The 20,181-nt window shown below is 34.4% G+C and overlaps 1 protein-coding gene across 7 annotated transcripts in view; it reads left to right on the top strand.

The window, feature by feature from the left end:
* The window catches only part of PCDH15 (protocadherin related 15), a gene marked incomplete at both ends in the record, with an annotated part of 718,913 nt that overhangs the window by 439,005 nt on the left and 259,727 nt on the right, over positions 1–20,181 (top strand). For all 7 annotated transcript variants that reach the window (XM_081238611.1, XM_081238610.1, XM_081238609.1 and 4 more), the window contains one exon: positions 2,832–2,964. In XM_081238611.1, the coding sequence (XP_081094737.1) occupies positions 2,832–2,964 (133 nt within the window). The remainder of the gene's footprint in view (positions 1–2,831; positions 2,965–20,181) is intronic.

Below are 20,181 nucleotides of genomic sequence, written 5' to 3'. Positions count from 1 at the left end.
AAATTTTTCTTCTCTGTGGCAAAGACACAAGCTTCATCTGAGTTAGAGGTCCTTATTGTAGTGCTGTGGATATAAACAGTTTAGCCCTCTAAAATGGGAAAATATTCAAAGGGGGAAAATAAGGAAATATACAAAGTACAATAAGTTTAGTACAAATTATAGTTTTAAGAGCAGAAAGAGACCCATATTCTGGTAAAGATTTTATAAAGTACTCCACATCAGTAAGCTGAAGTTCTAAATATCAAAAGCAGGAAGGCTCTAACTTTTTGAAAAGAAGTTTTGAATTTGGAATACATGTGTGTTCTAGGTCAAAAAGAAAATGTTAATCAGTGAGGGAATCTCTTGCCTCCAAGCTTATTAAGGAGAGTTTTAGGTCAGTTTTTAGAGGAATTCCCTGGCCTCCTAACTTAAAAAGCAGATGAGTCTACATGCTATACTCCCCATGAACTTCTGGGACAGTGGTCTTCTGAATCAAGCGTGTGTGAGAAAAAACTTGTATATCCATGGAAAATGTCGATTTGTGGTCCCACATCAAAAGATTCTGATCCAATATGTCCGAACCCTAACACTACCATGCTCCATTCTGGGGAGGCAAGAGGGGATACTGTGCCTGTAGGTTTTTAGCCAAGAAAAGTGAAAAGATGTGATTAAAATGTCTAAAATATTTTAAGGGATGTTAATAAGGTAAATATAAGCTTATTTAGTTCATTCCACAGAATAGAATAAGAAGCCTTATTTTGAACAGTTAACAATAATAACTGATAAATTTGTTTTTCTATGTGTGTATATACTTATATATACATACACCTATGTGCACACACACATACACACCATACATATAATCTTATTTAGTCGTTATGCTAATCTTAATGTTATTATTATTCTTAATTATCAGATGGAAATAGTGAAACTGAAAGAAGTCAGTTGCCTATGATCACATGTGGTAGCATAAAAATTCTAACCCAGGAATGTGTGGTTATGAATCCAGTGCTCAACGTCACTCAGCTAGGGTTATTACCAATGTGATATAGGGTAAATGTTATAAGACTTATGCATAGAGAATGTGCTGGCAGCAAAAAGGAAGAGATTTATAAAATGTTTAAATCACTTGATAAGTAACAGACACTAAAAAAAGTCAGGATTATGAAGGGTAATATCAGCAATAGTGTATATCTTGGGATGGCTGTTGGAACCAGATCACCACCTGAGAGGATAATAGGCCCACCTCATATTGACAATTAATGTATTCCTACAATATGAGAGTGGGACTCTTTGCACACTAAATTTATAACTTGCTGATATTTTTCTTTTTCATCTAGCCATTATAGTACCTATAAGTTAAACTTAATACCTCTAAGTTTATAAGCAGCATTTCATCATCCATTTTAATCTACTTTAAACATTTTATCCTTAAAGCACGAGTTGTAAAACAAAATTGAAAAGAAAAGCAATTATATTTTGGTTAATTTTATTGGCAAATTTTAATAATGAGATAAAATCAGAGCAAGAAAGAATGCAGATACTTTAACTGATTATGAAGTCTAAGAGATTTTAATTTAAAATGAGATTACTTTGGAACAATATTGTGATAAATTTAAGTATGAATTTTTTTTTGTCACTGCAGCTTTTTAGAGGTGCTTAATATTCTATAGGTATCTATTCTACTGAGAATATGTTCAGAAACAATTTGGACTTAGGCATAATATAAGGTGATATAAGCTGATAAGCTAAAAAATCATTTTCAGTGCCTATGGTCTGTATTTCTCTTAAGGGCTTTTCAAAGTAAACTATTATAGAATAATAATCTCAGAAAAATGTTTTTGGTGACCATGTCTTTTAATTGATGCACTTAATGCAAAGGGCTTTGGGCTACTTTAAGAAAATTCTAGCCCCAAATAGAAATTTTAAGAAATGTGCTTTGAATAAAAAGGCATGATTTTGTTAAAATAAGTTTAAAGCATACAACTCAGGCAGTGGTGGTATGTTCTTCAAGATAGAAGACTGACTTTGTAAATTCGCAGGTATCATTGACATATTTTTGCCAGTGTTTCTTCTGTACCAACCTTGAACATCTTCTTTAGCTTTTGCTGTGTAAAGAAATTTCAGAGTTTAGACATATCAAAAAAGGTGATTATGTCAATGCTCATGTTTTTGTCCTTATAATAATATAATATATTTTTATCCCTCAAAAACAATGCCCATCAATCTAAGGCTTCAATTAAATCTAGTTTCTAAATTTTTATATTAAACTCTTTAAAGAAGACTTAAAAACAGATTTGGTTTTGTTTGCAACTATTTTACACAATGATTACTTTATGATCCTGACTCTTGATATGCATTTCATTAAGCCATTGATGTCAGTAACAAAACAAATAAAACACAGCCCATATTCTGTTTTTTGTGTTATTTTAATCAATACTCTCTCTGCTGGTTTAATAGGAAGAGAGCCCCAAGACCAACTCTTATTACCAGATATTTATAGAATATTTTTTTTTGCTATTAGAGAAGCATTACAAAATAAAGCCAGAAGTCAAGTTAATTTATTAGCTTTATTTGTACAGCTATTCCTTTTTAATTCACACTATTAATCTAAGTAGGAAAAAATATGTACCTGAGGCATTTTTTTCGTTTTACTAAGATAATTTCATAAAAACATCATCTTTTGGTGGTAGCTTTATTATTCCATCCCTTCATTCTGAATTATTTTATTATTTCCTATAAAAATTCAGAATTTCCTCTCCTGTAAACCCAATAACAGAATATCAAATTCAGTCTGTCATTAAATGTGATGTAGATTTTTATCCCTCTTGTTTGCTTCTCTTTCTCTGCAGGCACTCCATCTGCACTGTGTACATTGAAGTGCTTCCTCCAAATAATCAAAGCCCTCCTCGCTTCCCACAGCTGATGTATAGCCTTGAAGTCAGTGAGGCCATGAGGATCGGCGCTGTTTTATTAAATCTACAGGTATGCTCCTTAGTACACGTATAAAATTCTAGCGACAAAAAAAAAAAAAAATTCTAGCGACAACCTTGAAGGCTAATGGGTTTATATCTGTGCATGGCAGGGGAGAAAACCTCACATGTCTGCTTACACTCTAGTGAATGAAAATTCCATCTGGAAAGGAAAGCAGGGATAATATGGATGGAAGGTTTTCACAGCTAATCTATTCTATTGATTGCCACTGTTGAAGAACTAACGTTAGCTGGCAGGGATTAGCTGCAATCATTACAAGAGATAATGAAGGGATTGGAAACATGCACTTGAATATTTTGTACTTTGCATCCAGAGTCTGCAGCTGACTATTATTTTCTGTTTTGGATTCCTTTGCCCCAGCAGGATTTATTTTTGCTGCAGTGTTCTGTATAGAAAATGACTTTAGATTCACTGGCTGATGGTAGGCATTCTAATGCTGAGGCAGACAATTTTATTCTGTGCCCATGGGCAAATCTTGTAATTGCTGTGCCTCAGTTTATTTGTTTCAATGAAGGGGGTAGCTTTAGGTGATATTTCCATTTGCAGCTCCAGATTCATGGGCATATGAGTTACTTGCAGAATCATAGCTTGATTTTCTCAATTTATACATTTCTAACTAAAGCACCTTTGGCCAGAAAATGCTGTATTTTCAACTGAATCTACAGCTTCAAGTTGGGCTACATGTGGTGTTGATAATAACTGTCACTTATCATAAAAATCATAAGGACCATAACATGACATATTATTTTACCTATGGATGTTCAGAGGACAGAGGATTTATCACCTCCTGGTGTTATATGGAAATGGCAGGAGGTGCTGACATGAGAATTCAGGAAGCTGGCCTTGAAGGTTCGGAGAGATTTTAAATGTGATTATTTAGGAAAATCCCAGCATCGATCTTTACCATCAAATGAGGTGACACGAGGCATCTTGCTCAATGCCATTTGAATACAGACACCCTCTCACTCAAACCCTGATGATATAAAAGTGAAGATTCCATAGAATCTTGTACTAGAAAGAATGTAAAAAATAACGAAACATATCAACCTCATTATCTAGATGTGGAAAGTGAACCTTACAGAAATTAAATGAGGCCTAACTCAGCTGATTGAATTATCATTATTTCCAAAACAGGGTTCATTCCATTATATCCCACTCATTATCTGAGGCTGCCAAAAATTTGGTTGACATTACCAAATACTTCTTTTTGCCTCTGCTCTCGTATTTATTTTGTTGCTTTTTTCCAGGCAACTAGAGCAAATTTGCTTTTGTTGTTCATTTACTATTAAAAGATGGGAAACAAAATTATAGGAAAGTAGACATATTAGTAATAAGGAAATTTGGGGGATTTTAATGGACAAAATAAAAGAAAAAATCCCTATAGTTTCTTTAGGAGGAAGAAAACATTTAGTTAAATCATGAAAATGATAAAATATGGAAAACCAAATATGAAGACAAGTACCTTTATAGAATAATGAAAATCCTTCTTTACATATATGGGGATTTATTTTGTTTAAACAAGAAGAAAAGAAAAATAAATCTTAGATTTGTAAGTTCAGGCCAAGAAATTTTATATGTTTTACGTTTAAATATTTCTTAAAAATGTTCCTTTGTATAATTTAACTTTCTATGAGTAAGATATAATTTTACCTGTAAGATGGCTCAAGTTTTGTTTCAATAAATCCCAGAAATATCTAGGTACCATATTATAGGAGAATAATTCTACCTGTGAGTTAAAGATGAAAAGGAGTTGGCGTTTTTCATATCTCAAATATCTCTAGTACAAAATCTGAGAAAATACTTGAAATGACATTTCTATTCACCCTTTGTGCTTCTGGTAGAAGCGAAATAAAGGGTACCAATTACAGTGGCAGTCTCTATTAGAAAGAACTAGGGTGACACCATCAAGGCATTTTTCATAGGCCACCAACCATACACTTTTGCTCGTGATCAACTGAGACTGAATTTAAACTAGTGACCTAAAAGTTGAAAAGCTTCCATCAAATTACTCTTCCAAAGACTTGTAATAACAGAATGCATTAGAGGTACTTCTGGCTACATTCTCTTTTTCACACACGACACTACCCACTGCTGACTAACAGCTCAGTTTAGAAAGACAAGATTTGTGGGGAAATATATTTTCGAAGATAACAGTGGACTGACTTCAAAATAATCTGTTTTGACTGAGATCAAAGTGGTTTCTTTTCAGAGAATAATCCTTGTTCACCCCCCACTTCCTTTCCCCTTGTAGGTATTTTCCTTTCATTCTATCTAAAAGTTGTTTGGGAGGCTGTGATTTTCCTCAGCCTGTTAAGGCTGTTTTGCCTGGCTGCTGTATTGATGGCATTTAGTGGAGGAAAATGTTACCCAGAACTCTTAATTTTCTAACTTATGCTGATCAGGGTTAGTATTAGGTGGGGTTTTTTTCTTCCGGATTTGGTCAGATCTTGCTCTTAAGCATGCTTCTCCTTTGTAATTCTGACCTGCCAGTGAAGCCTGTAAGACTGGTGTGCTGGAGCCAGAGCGGGCACTGAGATCCCAAATAGGACTATGTATTATACCCAAATACAATAAGTCTCAGCTTTTTATTTATCTTTACAAGAGCATTGTTTCCATCCAAGTTACCTTTATAATTTATGGCTCACATTCTCTTTGAGTGTTTGACTCAGCCCTATTACCATTAGAATAATCCTCCTTTCTTACATACAGAATCTTCTTATACCATCACCATCATTCTCATACTCATATGATAATAATAGTTATATAATAACACTTAAGTGTAACTTAATGAGTCAGGCACTATTTAAGTTGTTTCCTTATTCTCTCGGTAAGCACAGCTAGGTTTATATTATGCACACACACTCACACTCAAAATTTCAACAATTTATAACTGAAAAGTTTATTTCCTACTCACACTGTTATGTCCGTCATGAATCAGTTCCAGCTCTGTTCATCATTTTCACTCAACTTCAGCCTTTATCTGTGGCAGTGTTGTTCTTTTGACAGAGTGAAAAAAGAGGCAAAATAAACCATACGCCCTCTCATAATGTTTCTTCCAGAAGTGACACAGGACCCTTCTGCCCACATTTCATCCACCAAACCAAGTCACAAGGCTGCTAGTGGGTTAATCATGTGTAATCCTTCCACTAGAGGCAGACACTAATTACATGGTTAAGTCTGATGTCAAGAGCCATGACTGTCTTTCGTACAGCTTTTGCTTTCCAAGTTACTGCAAACAGCAGTTTTGCTAAATGATTCATTACTGCCTAACATGATTTCTCATCCTTACAGCATCCAGTAACAGTTTCCTTACCACCTTCCTCTCTCTTGATGTCACTGCTATTTATTTTTTGGGTGTTTGTTATGGCACACTCCACTTTTAAGTACTAAATTGTGAATCAGTTAAACTAGCTAGGTTTTTGTTGCCAAATTTCACATTTTATGCCCATCACTAGTTGGCAGTGACTGTTACATGCTACAACTCAGACTGATGAAACAGCCTCTGTCTAGAATTTTACTGATCTCTTGACTGAGGGCGATACTGGTTGTGGAAAACAGAACACAACACAACAGAATAAAAAACAAAACCTAGTTATCTTCTGTTACTCAGGAGTGATGCATGTAATATCTATCCACATATTTTCTCCCCATAGCCAAAGAAATTCACTTGGATACTTCTGAGTTAATAGGTCAAGAATGTATAATCTTCACATAGGCAAATAATTCCACAAGTTCATGGTAAAATTCATTGAGGCAGGGATGTCTTATTTTCCCTAAGAAGGGACTGCCAATATTTTCAAAATATTTATTTTGAACACTAAAATATATAAATAAACAAATAAATATGTATACTTTAACACGCATGTTTTCCCAGTTAATTCTTATAAAAACCCAAAGCAATTGGATCTATTGTTATTATCATCATAACTTTACAAATGCAGAAACTGAGCCACAAAAAGTAAATGGCTCTTTTTCCAAGCTCATTGTGCTAAGAAGTTGTAAAGAAAGGACAAAATCCTAAGCATTATGGTTAAACATTTATGTGCTCACCCACTGTGCCTATGTACTTGAAGTAACCCTGCAAGTTCTCCATTTTCTGTTCTTTATCCTACTCAAGCTGTTAGGGGACAGGTACTCTTTCCACACTGAGGCCACTTTATGGTTTGGCTGATAACCATTGTTCAACATTCAGAAGTCTCCATCTATTAATCACCCTCACCCCTACCACGACTGCAGAGTACTGCCTATTTCACTTTCCGGACAAAGAGAAAATATGTATGCTCCTTAAAATCAGCTTACTGATAAACAATCTTTTTAGAAATAGTTGATTTGTGCATATTTCATATAGTCCATTCTTAAAGGTGGAAGGTTAAAAGTTAATTGTCCAAACACCAAATCCTGTGCACGTCTGTGGTTTTAAATAACAAACTAAAACATACTTTTAAAAAATTTTGGTTGATTCAGTAGAATTTGACAAATCAGAATGTTTTATAAGTTCTCTTAATTCAACTTATTAATTGTCCTTGTTTTCTACCATAATATTTCTCAATAATTTATTTGCTTTTATTTTTAAGGTTTTGCTTATAAGTTGTGATTACATTATTGAAAGTCAGTTACCTTAACCTGCTAAAAAAGTCATATCTCTTCAACATATGTATAATACATCATGTCATTTGATCATGTTAGAGAGGAAGAAATTTTCTTTTACCATTCCAGTTCCTTCTGGCTGGTCTGAGAATTAAATTGACATGAGACAGATTAATGGGAGGGAATCAAAAAAAAAATTTAATAACACATACATGGAAGAGACCCAGGAAAACTGAGTAACTCACCAAAATAGCTGAAACCCTCATTTTAAATACCATCTTCAACTAATGACAAAAGAAAATGTTGGGGGTAGTGGTTTGAGACTTCAAAGAGGAGGAAGGCAATATACATGGATATGGAAGAGCAAACGTTTGGTAAACAAATGTTTGCTGGATGAGGCAGAGACAATGGGACACAGAGAGGAATTTTAACACACTTTGCTATGTTCATCCCTGTCTACACACCTACTTCATACTGTAGTTATTGATGGGGGTAGCTTCCATCCTGGAACAGGTCCTCTATCTACATTCTTTTAGGGAGTTAGAGGGAAGGTCAAAGGCTCTTCCTGAGTTTTTTGGGCCTTAAATTTAATCAACCTAAATTAATACTCATGCCAAAGAGACACACTCTGGAGTGACAAATTTTGTTCCCCTATAGCCATCACCCTGACCCTAATAAATAGGCCAATATTATTAGATATTATTATCTTCATTATCTGGCAAATGAGGAAACTGCAACTCAGAGACAGCAAGGTTTGTGAGCCAGAGTAGTTTTTTTCTGTTTTAGTTCTATCTATTCTATCACAATATTGTGGGTTAGGCTATAGAAAAACTATTAAATTTTATTTTTTTCCCATTTTTTAGGGGGTGGATATGTTTTATATTACATTAGTTCTGTGTTTTCTGAAGGTTAATTTTATGGTGTTATATGAGGGTAAAAGATACTAAAGGTTGAGAGAAGATATGATTTAGTATAATGGTCTCAGGAAGAAGTAGTTAAAGGAAAAAGTAATTGACTGTTATTATCCTTTCTAACATAGAGGATATAGAATAGAATTTAGATTAAAACCTGGATAAAGCACATTTGAGGGGAAAAAAAAATTAAATTCCCAGATTCTACTTCAAAGAATTCTTGGTTCTTGGTAGAATACTCTCCAAGGGTAGCCCCAAAAGTCTTGGAAAACTTCACCATAGAAGTAGATGAGGATACATTTTTTGGTGCTCCAGTGTTTAGTAACTCAGTGTTTCTCCTAGTCTTAGACTAAGAGAGGAAAATCCATAAGAAAGAAAGGGAGATTGACATCCAGTTCTCTAATTGAATGGCTGATTAGACTTGAGTCAGTGCATTTACAAGGGAAAGGGCATTGTAAAGAGATGTCATGATGGAGTGGGCAGTCAGCAAGAGTGCATGAACGGCTCCCTTGAAGACTTTTTCCAGCATTGTAGGTAAGATGGATCCTGCCTAGGTCCACAGATCTCAGAGTTGAGGCTTTTAAGTGTAAATAAAAACTAAGGGGACTGCAACATGTGGAGAAAAAAGCCATGTACACCAAGTTATACAGCAAGAAGCCAACAAATATGCGTTCTGTAGAAGATATGGAAGAAATTCTCAAGGTATGACCTATTCCTAAGATGGCTGCTTGGGGTCGTGTCCCTTAACAGTGGAGTCTGTTGGCACCAGTACACAATAATTTGGTGCAATCCAATACAGGCGATTCTTTTATTTCCTTCTCTAACCTTTCTATTCCCTCATCAGAGTGATATTAAAAGGAAGAAAAATGAATGAGTGAGAAGATCACATTCTCCTCACTCCAAGTCCCCAGAAACATAATTTGTTTTAAAATAAAGAGGAATGCATCATACAAATAAAAATGAGGCAATTTTGCTAAGTAAGAGTTATAGATTTAATTGAGACATTATTGATGAAGTCAGCTACACACCAAAAATGGAGGTGATCAATGAAATAGCCTGATAGCATCCTGGAAGAAATAAAACCAGTTAATTTGTTACCCAAAAGTTGAGATTCCTTATTTGTTCTGAGTATAAGGATTATGCAAGTCTTAACTTTTACACCTACAATGAAAGAACAGGGGAAAAAAATATTTAGGAGATATCATGGAGGTGCAAACCTGTAGCATTTGGCATTTAAAACAATCAGCTCTGGACCTGCCTCATTCCATTCCTAGATTCCTAGTTGTGATACTCTCCTGCATTACTAGTTGAGCAAAATGATAAAGTGTATTATTTTCAAGGCCTTGACATTGCTTCTAACATGGCTTATTCAAGGTGGAAAACCTAGTTTCTTTCATACTTCTACAAATAATCAAAATATCCATTTATCAGCAGTAAGCTTATGACTGACTATAGAGAACAAATCTTAGTTATGAACAAGTTTGAATCAAATGATCCATTCACCTGTTGCTGGTAAGATCATACCAAAGGAAAGTTCAACTACACTTTGAAAAATGGATAACAAACATATATATGGGAAATGGAGTAAAGATAAGATCCTCTTTGCACACATCGTGTTCCTGTAAGGGTGAAGGATTGGGATTAGAGGAAAATAAGTGTTGGCAATTGTTCCTTGATTTAAAACGTCTTTCTCCTTGCCCTCTTTTTTTTTTTTTTTTTTTTGCTACCAATTCTCTATTTTATTGACACATGGACATATTTCTGAAAATGAGCAGTGGTAGAAAAATAAATGACTTGAAGTGATGACAGTGTTTGTTTTTTTCAAAAATAAAGAACAGATATAGTAGAGCACAGATTGACAAACTATAGCCTCTGGGCAAAGTGGCCTGTTTGTATGCCTGGTAAACTGAGAATGGTTTTTATATTTTTAAAAGTTTGTTAATAAAATATAAACAAATAAAAATGAAACAAGAAAACAAAAAAATAAAGAATAATATGAAGAGACCACAGGTGGCCTACAGGCATTTTAATGACTTAAGGGAAAAAAAGGTTTCTGACCCTGGTAATACACAATTATCATTCAAAAACAAAACAAGCAAACAAATTAACAAAAAGTCCATTATGTTTAAATAAAGTATAAAAAAGAAAAAAAAATGTAAAAAATATTTTGCACCCCTAAGACTTAGTGTTAGTTTAGTATATTAAATTGAAATAAAGGATCATTTATTTAAACTGTGTCAAAATTCTCTGTTATCTGCTCTGGGTCTCATATTAACTAGTTGAAAACAGAAGCAACATTAGTTATTAAGGTATAGTTCATATATATAAGTACATATATTAGGTCAATACATATTTATTAAATAAAATAACAAGGACTAACATCCTTTGGTATAATCAAAAAACAGAATTTTAAGAGCTTGGGAAACAGGGGAGGTTGTTGTCTTTTGAGTAGGGAAGCAAAGATTAAATGAGATAGCATGTAAGCATGTGAATTGCATAACTCAGTACCTAAAATGAAAAAAAAAAAGTTCTTAACTAATAGTATTTTTATTCCTATTCTCCAAGAAGAATGAACATTGCCATTTTTGTTTTTCAGTTAACTCATACTAAGATTTAAGATTTAAGATTGTAAAAGTGAGCAAGAAGGTACTGAGCACTTGGAATAATGGATAGAAAAGTGAAATATCAAATGTAGAGGAATGGATATGTTACCAAACTTGTCACCTGCACAGGTGCTGGGGGTCCTAGCCCAGCTGAGACCCCTTGTCTTGCCAGGGAGGTTCTTTTTCTGATCAGATTGGCATAGCCAATAAAGAAAACAAAGCTGAGACTGGAACAACACAAGCTTTATTCAATGGCCAAAGAATGGAGAAGGGGGAACTTAGTTTGCAAATCAATTTCTCAAGCCAATTGGAGCAGAGACACCATATATATTGGAGGGTCGAGGTAAAAGGTAGAGAAATGGAAAGAGTGGGAGGAATATTCATGACTTATCCAAGAACAGGGTTGTGGTTTGGAACTGGAGCTGATGCAATACTCCTTTTAAGTCCTTGTATGGGCTCTTGCAGTCATTGTCATGGCAATTGTCTACTGTCATGACGCTGATGAGTGTGTCATTTACCATGCTAATATATTACAATGAGCATAAAATGAGACTCAAAGTTTACTGAAAGTCAAGTCTTCTACCATTTGGGGCCTAGCTGATTCTAAGCTGTTCTTACTTTGCTCTTTGCAGCTTCCTCCTGAAACTTAGATAAGAGCAATTGGTTTCCATTCAAGGGAGGGGCAGGGGTATGATTCTGGGGCAACAGCTTTGGTAACAGATACAATCCATAGAATATATTCACCTACTTTATGATTTTACTAGTTCCTCCATTGAGAAGGAATGATCACTTGTGTTTGAGAACGAAGTGAAACTTAGAAAGCCCAAGAGATAGATGGCTAAGACATCAATATTAATAATAACAGCATCAACGTCTACTTTTAACTGAGTGCTACTATCAGGCAGGAACTACACCAAGCACTTGAAAGCTTCCTCATCTTTTATACTCCCAACAAAGAAGTAACTTTTCTAATGTCAAACAGAACCCTGTTGCCGAGTGGGGATTCCATCTCTTCTGATATAGAGGCTATATACTATTATTCATTATTCTATTCTGCCTTTCCTAGAGATTGAAGTTCATTTATTTCTTTCAGTTGTACTCAGACTTACAAACAATCCCTTTAATAGCAGAGTAGATCTACCCAAAAGGCTAATCATTCTTTTCTTTCTAAGGTGTGCTTGATCAGCCTTGATTTTATTTTCTTCTCTTTGCTTCTTGATTCTTTACAAAAGTGAAGGAAAATATTATACATGTAATGTCCATTGACACTGGGAAAACTTGATTTAACCACTGCTTTAAACTTCTGGTTCCACTTATCAGTGAGCTGACTGGCTCTGGCAGCTTGAACCACTTTTCCTGGCTTCTCCTTCCTGAAGACTGCAAAACAGGTAAAACAGCTCAGACACAAATAGTAGGAAAACAGTAGAAAGTGGTGTGAAGCAGACCAAAAAGTAAGATGTTGCCACCTCTGATCATCTGAGAAAAAAACATACATTTTACTAATGAAACTACTTGGGTATAAGTGTAAGATGGTGCTTTGGTCAGCTTGCAACATGCATTTTCTTTTCATCTTTATCCATTTTTCTCATTTTTAAAATAGTTTCAAAAAGCTGTAGAATTTAAACTGTATGCTTCAAAGAATTAGTATTTTTCATCCTGAAGGAAAATTCGTGCAGCTTTGATCTCACTACAGAATTGATCCATTTCCAGAACAGTATAAATGAAATGCAAACCATCCCTCTGCATTAACAGGTCCTGTAACAGGTACTAATTTGTTTTTCTGATATCTTTGAAACGTTTAGAAGTTTTGAGAGTTTTTTTCTTCTTTTTTTCCTTTTATTGATGAATATTTCTTGTAAAATAGAATATATTTTTCCCTTGAAGATGATGCAGGAGTTTATTATTCATGAATGTTTTGCAGCCAAATGTGCATGAATCATAAGCCCTGTGCTGTAGATTTTGCAGTGTCATTTATATTATGGGGATCACTTTGGATACATTTTCTGGAGGTTTGCTCTTCTGTCATCTAAGAAGCTTTTCTTTGAACACTGATGTGTTACTATATAGATTAACACTGGAGATTGTACTGAAAGATGGCTATTTCCCCTTCAATTTCATAATATATGACTTATTCTATTTAGTAGGTTGCTCTGATTTTGCTAAGTGTGAGGAATAAAAAGCTCATTCATTTTCCCTATATTTTTATTTCATATAGTAGAAAAAACATTTTTTTTCATCTTCCCTTGTTTTAGATTTCAGATGGGTCTTTCATCATTAACATTATCTCAAAAGAATTATGCCATAGAAGTTGAAATACTTTGAACACTGATATTGTTTACCTGATTCCAAAGTATAATTTATAGTTTATATGGAGGATAGCATACATAAATAGATAGGAGATAGCTAATTTATATTTTAGAGAGAGAGAGAGAGATGTCTCAATGCCAAGCAACCACTTTTTGAAAAAATTAAATCTGATTTCTAGTGTAAATTTTCTCCTTTAAAGCAGATGTTCTGATATGTTTAAGTTTCAAAAAAAAAGTTTGATGTCCTTGACACTATGGTATGTCTATTATCTAGGGAAGATTTTTCATCTCTAGGCATTCAAAGCTGCCAAAAGTGAGGAAAATGCATTTTTTATGTATTCTCTATTCACATATGTATCTTCCTCTTCCCAAGGCATAACTTAACCTCGTGTAAATCTTCCATAGACAACAATATGCTCATAGGCATGAAGCCAGAGAAGTGTCAGAAGGAGAATCCTAGGTCTGATATATTTAAATAGCTATTTTCTAAATCATTTTTTCTTTGATTCTTCCTTGCTTAAGAAAGAAATAAACATGATAAAAAAAATGTGAGATTTTGCCCCAGAAGAGATTAGGTTATGACTTAAATTTATATTTTCAGTGGAGTTAGACTTCTTGCTCTGACTTACACTCTAACAGGAAGTAGGGTACGTAGGAAACGCGTAAAAATTATCTTATTTTCTGCTCAAAGAGGACTGGTGTCTTATAAAACTTGTTATGGTGCAAGAAATAAAGTCATATTCTCAAGTTCTTTTGAAAGTAATTAAGTACCTAAAATAAATTAATAAGATGAAATAGTCTTTTCTGATATCACTGAGCTTCATTAAGCAGAGGTGCTGTGGATGGTGGGACAGGTGGACACAGGTGATGATCTGTGGTTTGTATTCAGCCTGGAGGCAAAGATTCACGGGCAAGGAGAACAGCTTTATTTGGGTACCTCTCCTGCTCCGTATTTTCATCAAACACTTAGATGAAGACTTTTACAGCCTTTCATCACCCCATCTACCAACCTCTTTGCACTTGTATTCCTACGTTTTGTTTTTAATCCTGTAATTAAAAATGAACACTCCTTCTTCCTACCTAAACTGTTTCCTTCACTTGCATCCTATATCAATGCTTCTAAAGCCTCTGAAATGAAAGATGCATTTAAATAAATTATTTAAAAAATGAAAAAAAAATACAAATAGCAAAGAATACAGCCTTTTTTTTTAAAATTAGATTAAACAGATAGTAAATCACCTGGGCAAATCACTTAAAACTTTTCTAAACTACTCTAAATTTTACTCTGGAGAAATTTATTCTACCTTTTTTGTTTCATCATGATCCCCAGTAAGCGCTTTGCAGAATGACACTGCTCCATGGACCATGCTTTGAGTAAGACCGGCTACAGTTTGCAAGGCCCAGTGCAAAATAAAAACACAGCATCTTTTAAGTGTGTGTCCTTTGTGCTGACCTGAAAGCACTCCACTAGATCATGTCCATTGCTCAAGGATATTGCTCAAGAATCATCCTTTTACCTTGGTGCATCGTAAGAGTCTCTTACTCTATCTGATCATTTTCACTAACATGAAAATCTGATACAGTATCTCCCAATTAAAGACAAAGCAACAACAAAAAATGTCCTTGATAAACCACTCTAGCCACTTACCCATTTCTGTGTTTCCCTTCCCTGCAGAAACTTCTCAAATATGGTATCCATACTTGCCTGGAGAAACTTGGCATCATTTTCTCTCTATTCTCTCTTGACCCCATTATAATCGGAATTTTAATAACACCAATCCATTGATATGGCGCTTTTTGTGGTCTCAATGCTCATTCCATTGTCAAATCAATTCTTCATCTTACTCTATCCATCAATAAGATGTGATAGAGTTAATAATTCCTTTCTTATTTAAAAACTTATTTATTTGACTTCCAGTACACCAGTCTCCTGGGATTTTTCCCCACCTTCCCTGGCTGCTGTATCCCAGTCTATTTTGATGGTTCCTCTTCATTACCCTGACTCTTAAAAGTTGAAATGCCTCAGGGCTCAAACTTCTAACCTCCTCTTTTCCTATTTATAGTCACACCTAAGGTTATCTCATCTGTTCTAATGGGTTTAAATTGTTATATGCTCATAAATTCTAATTCATATCTCCAGCTTAGCTCACTGCTCTAAAACTCTAGACCCATGTCCAACTATGATATATATATATATAGATAGATAGATAGATATAGATAGATAGATATAGATAGATATATGATATTAAATAAGAATCTCTCTTAGATTGAGTTTCCAGAGAAGCAGACTTTGAGATAAAGATTCAGTTGTAGGATGTTTATTGGTTTGGAATTAACTCGTGTGGAAAGGAGAGGAAGAAAGAAGAATTAGGTTTAGGGAGAAATTGAGCTTCAATGAAGTCCCAATAAAGACTTCCACTGACCCCCCTGGAAAGCTCTAGAGTTGATATTGGCCTTTATATAAAGGTAGGCCTTTTATAGACTTGCATTAGTCAGATACAGGTTGCCTCAGAAAGTAACCTGACCTTGGGCAAGGAAGCTTTCTTCAGAAAAGGCATTGTTGGAAAACAATATAAAAAAAGAATGTGTGTGTATATATATGTATGTGTGTGTATGTGTGTGTGTGTATCTATATATCTGAATCACTTTGCTATACCGCAGAAATTAACACAACATTGTAAATCAACTATACTTCAATTAAATAGAAGAAGAAGAAAAGGTATTCTCTGAATAGGACTGATAACTGAAGCTTCTCAGTAGGCAACATTTCCAACATATAGGGGAATAATTTCTTTTTTCTTTGAAGGGAGATTTGAGAGGCATAGCATACTGTTATCACAGCATCTCAAAATTAATGTATTCTCTACTCAACACCTGGTTCTTCCCCCTAATTCCAAGAAAACAGCTGGTCCTTTTTCATTTTTCCTTCTCAGTAAATTGCAACCTCAGTTGTCCAAAATCTCAGGCCAAAACCCTTCAAGTCATCTCTGACTTTTCTCTTTCTCCATAGCCCTCTCTTATTTCCAGTCAATCCCAAAATATCTCCAGAGTTTCACCATTGTTTTCACTCTTAACTGGTTTCTTCCTGATACTAGCCACCATCAACTTCTGCCTAGATTATTGCAATAGATTTCTACTGGACTTTAAGCTCACCCCTCTCTGGTCTATTACTCACACAGCAGACAGAATAATTGTTTGAAAAATTACCTAAAATAGCTTCACTTCTTTGCGACCATCATCCAATGGATTCCCAAATGACCCAGGATAAAAGATGATGTCCCTGTAACACCTACCTGACCTGAATTCCTACTTCTCATCCTCTCAAGCAATTCTATTCCGGTCTCATTGACCTCCTTGCACACTGCCTGACTCCTGCCTCAGGGCCCATTCACTTATTGTTTCCACTGTCTGAAGTTCTCTTTTCCCAGACATTCACATTCTTCCCTTCCTGTATGTTTTTGCTTGATTCTCCCTTAGCAAAATGGTCTTACTTGACCACCTTACAGAAAATAACAATAACCATCTCACTGTGCTTCATATTCACTTTACCCCATTTGCTTTCACTCTATGTGCACTCTTATTTATTATGTCAACTGTGTCAAATATTATATTAGGTCCACAGTGACAGACTCTGTTTTATTCACTGTTGTATCCTCAGTAACTAGAACAGTGCTTGGAATATATACTATGTAATCAATGAAAGTGTGGAATGTCAGGTGGATCTGATTTCAAGAAAGGCTAGAACCAAGGTTTCAGACAAGTGTCATCAGTCTCTGGTAGTTTTGCCCCTCTTTGTATTGCTTAACTCTGTGTAGACTTTATTTTCAGGCAGTCTGTAATTAGGGCATAGAGATGATAAAAAAAAATCTTATTCTTGATTAAATCTGAAATGAGGACTTGGGGTAATGCAGCCTCAAGATGAGGTAAAGGGGAATAAATGGATAAAGAGTTTTCTGAAAGAAAAGATACTGAAGTAATGAAATGCAATATACATCCCCTAGAAATTCCAAAAACATTAAAACATAATTTTTTTTAAAAAACCTGCTTGAATATATTTAGAAATGGAAGGACAAATTTCAAGAAGATTCATTTTAGCATTTCCTCCAGAGATTTTTTTGCTGGTTCCAATAATTTTATGCCTTTACGATTGGTTTACTGCTATGCTTTTCTAAACTAAGATGTGAGTGGCAGAGTAATGCAGAATTAACCAGCCCAAGATTTTAGGGCTGCCAAAACTGAGAAACACTGGCTTAGAGGAATATGGTCACCAAAGCAATAAAGTAGAATATGAGATCTTTATCTTTAATGGAATTTAATGGACAACCATAAAACCATTGAGTGCAGTAATAAAGCCATATTTTGGAGAGCTGGGCAAGAGATATTTCAAATTGATCTTTTTTTCCCCTATTTACAGCTATATTTCTAATCTTTACTCTTATTTCTATCATGTCTTTTCTTAAAGCCATGGAGGACTTTCTAGTTTTCTAGGTAACAGTCAACTGATACTCCTTGGTGTCTTTTAATCGTATTTTATAGAAATGGTGAAGGCCTACATTCATCAACAGCTTCTTATAGACAATTTTTAAACAATAGTTTATAACTTTAGTAGAAAGTGATTTTCATTTACTTCATGCCAGAAGACTCTTGTATGATCCAAAGAAAAGTCTGCAATTTCTAAACCTGCTTCATAAAAAGAGGGGTTTTTTGTTCTTATTTTTTGTTTTTCTTTTTAATTAACCAGAAGTAAACCATTCTGCTCTTCCTAAGAGTTAAATAAAAATGGACTAATTTGAAATCTGGGCTTGAACGTGGAATACTTGCTTGGGCAACTATTTGAAAGCTACTGGTATTTTAATAGCAGTGATCAGTATTACCTTTAGTAACTTGGCAATAAATGATTCTCTGTGCTGTTTCTTAAATAAACATCTGTTTATTGCATGCCTTGAAGCTGTTTATTGCTTCACATACTAACAGCTATTGTTGATTAAGGCTTAAGTATGTAAATGCTGTTATTTTCCTGAGATTTTGATAAATAGAAAGGAACAAAAACAGTGTTCCTGAGATATACTCAATAAACAGCTAATAGGTGTCAGTTTTCTAGGAGAAACAACGGGAGATCCAATTGATGTTGAGAAGTGCCTCTGGTGATTCTATGCTTAACTACCAGGAATTGTTTGATTTGGAGCTAAGAAAACAATTTATTTTAGGTTAAAAAAAAGTATTTGTATTAGAATAGTTGCTTAAGAAAACTGAAGAATTCAATAGCTCCTGTTCTAGTTTTGAATACTTTATATTTCACATGGATTCACAAAATCCTGTAACAGTTTTAAAAAGGAAAGAAAAAGTCTTCATTTCTGCAGTCTTCTCCACTTACACACCTGCCTCACTCACACAAAAGAAAAAAAGTTAAAACAAAAATTCCAGATTAAGAAACATCTTTCAGAGATAGAGGCAGAATTACTTAATAATAAAAATAGACTTTGCACCAGACTTATTCCGTACATCCTATCCCCAAATAAAAGTAGTTCAATTTTGATTTTGATAAACTAATGGTTAGACAGAGCAGCAAAATTTGATTGCCATTACAATTCTCCTAACTTAACCAGCATGTGCCTGGGTGATTTTGAATGGAAGTCGCCTTTGTAAATCAAAAAGAAAAATTCAAAGGTGTGCTAAAAACAACAAGTGGATATGCCCCAGATGTTTATGCTTCCTTTTCCCTTGTTTAGTTTTATTTGTACAATTAATATGTATATATTCATAAATGCAATCATATCGGCACATTATATTATTTCTTTTTATGGCAGCTTTCTTTCATATTTTCTATTTTTGCTTTACTTTCCATTCTCTGTCTCCTTTCCCCCAGTTAGCTCTCCAGCACTTCCTCATCATATAAATCATTTTAACTGGTATGTGTAGATATTTTTCCATCATATCATGGTCATATATAATTATATAAAGCACAAATGTGTGTATGCATATGTTTACATATTCACACATAAACTACACACATAATACACATATATGTGTTTTGCCACTGTCATAAATATGTGTATATTTATTTGATGTTGTTTTCTTTTAAAATAATATACTCTTACAGAAAAAAAAAGTAAGAATGGTACAAAAACATTTGAGACTAAGTTACCAGCATGATGTCCTATGACCACCAAACACAATTTCTAATTTCTATAAAAAGCATAGTCCCTTATATATAACCACAACAGAACCATTAAAATTAGGAAGTAACTTTGATACCTTACTACAGTCTAACCCTCTGACTCCATTCAACTTTGCCAGTTGCCCTCATAATGTCCTTTATAGCAAAATGATCCAATCCAGGATCACAGGTGACCTTTAGTTGCCATGCCTCTTTACTCTCCTTAATCTGAAACAATCCTTCTTGATGCTTTTGAAGATTGCAGTACACTTATTTTGTACAATTTCCCTCAATTTGGGTTCATTGATGCTTCTCCGTGAATAGGTTTAAGTTATGAATTTTTTTGGTAAGAATATCACCGAGAAGAGATGTTGCATCCATCTCACTGAATCCTATTAAAAAAATAGTTTACCTGTGTCCCATTACTGGTAATGTTACTCTTGAAAACTTGATCAAAGTTGCATCCGCCTTAAAGTATGTTGATGACTTACCTTAAGATTATATAAATGTTCTTTCCTCATTCATTTTCACCCATTATTTTAAAAACCATTGATGTTCTTTAGCTGAATTATTTTTCCAATTGTTGGCAAATTATGATTTTATAATACCATGAGGTCTTCTACATTTATGAGTTGACATTCTAC

This window comes from Mesoplodon bidens, assembly GCF_964165515.1.
Source record: "Mesoplodon bidens genome assembly, chromosome: 1".
In the NCBI taxonomy this organism is placed as follows: domain Eukaryota; kingdom Metazoa; phylum Chordata; class Mammalia; order Artiodactyla; family Ziphiidae; genus Mesoplodon; species Mesoplodon bidens.
The sequence above is the reverse complement of the archived record's forward strand: the minus strand, read 5'-3'. Positions and strand labels throughout refer to the sequence as shown.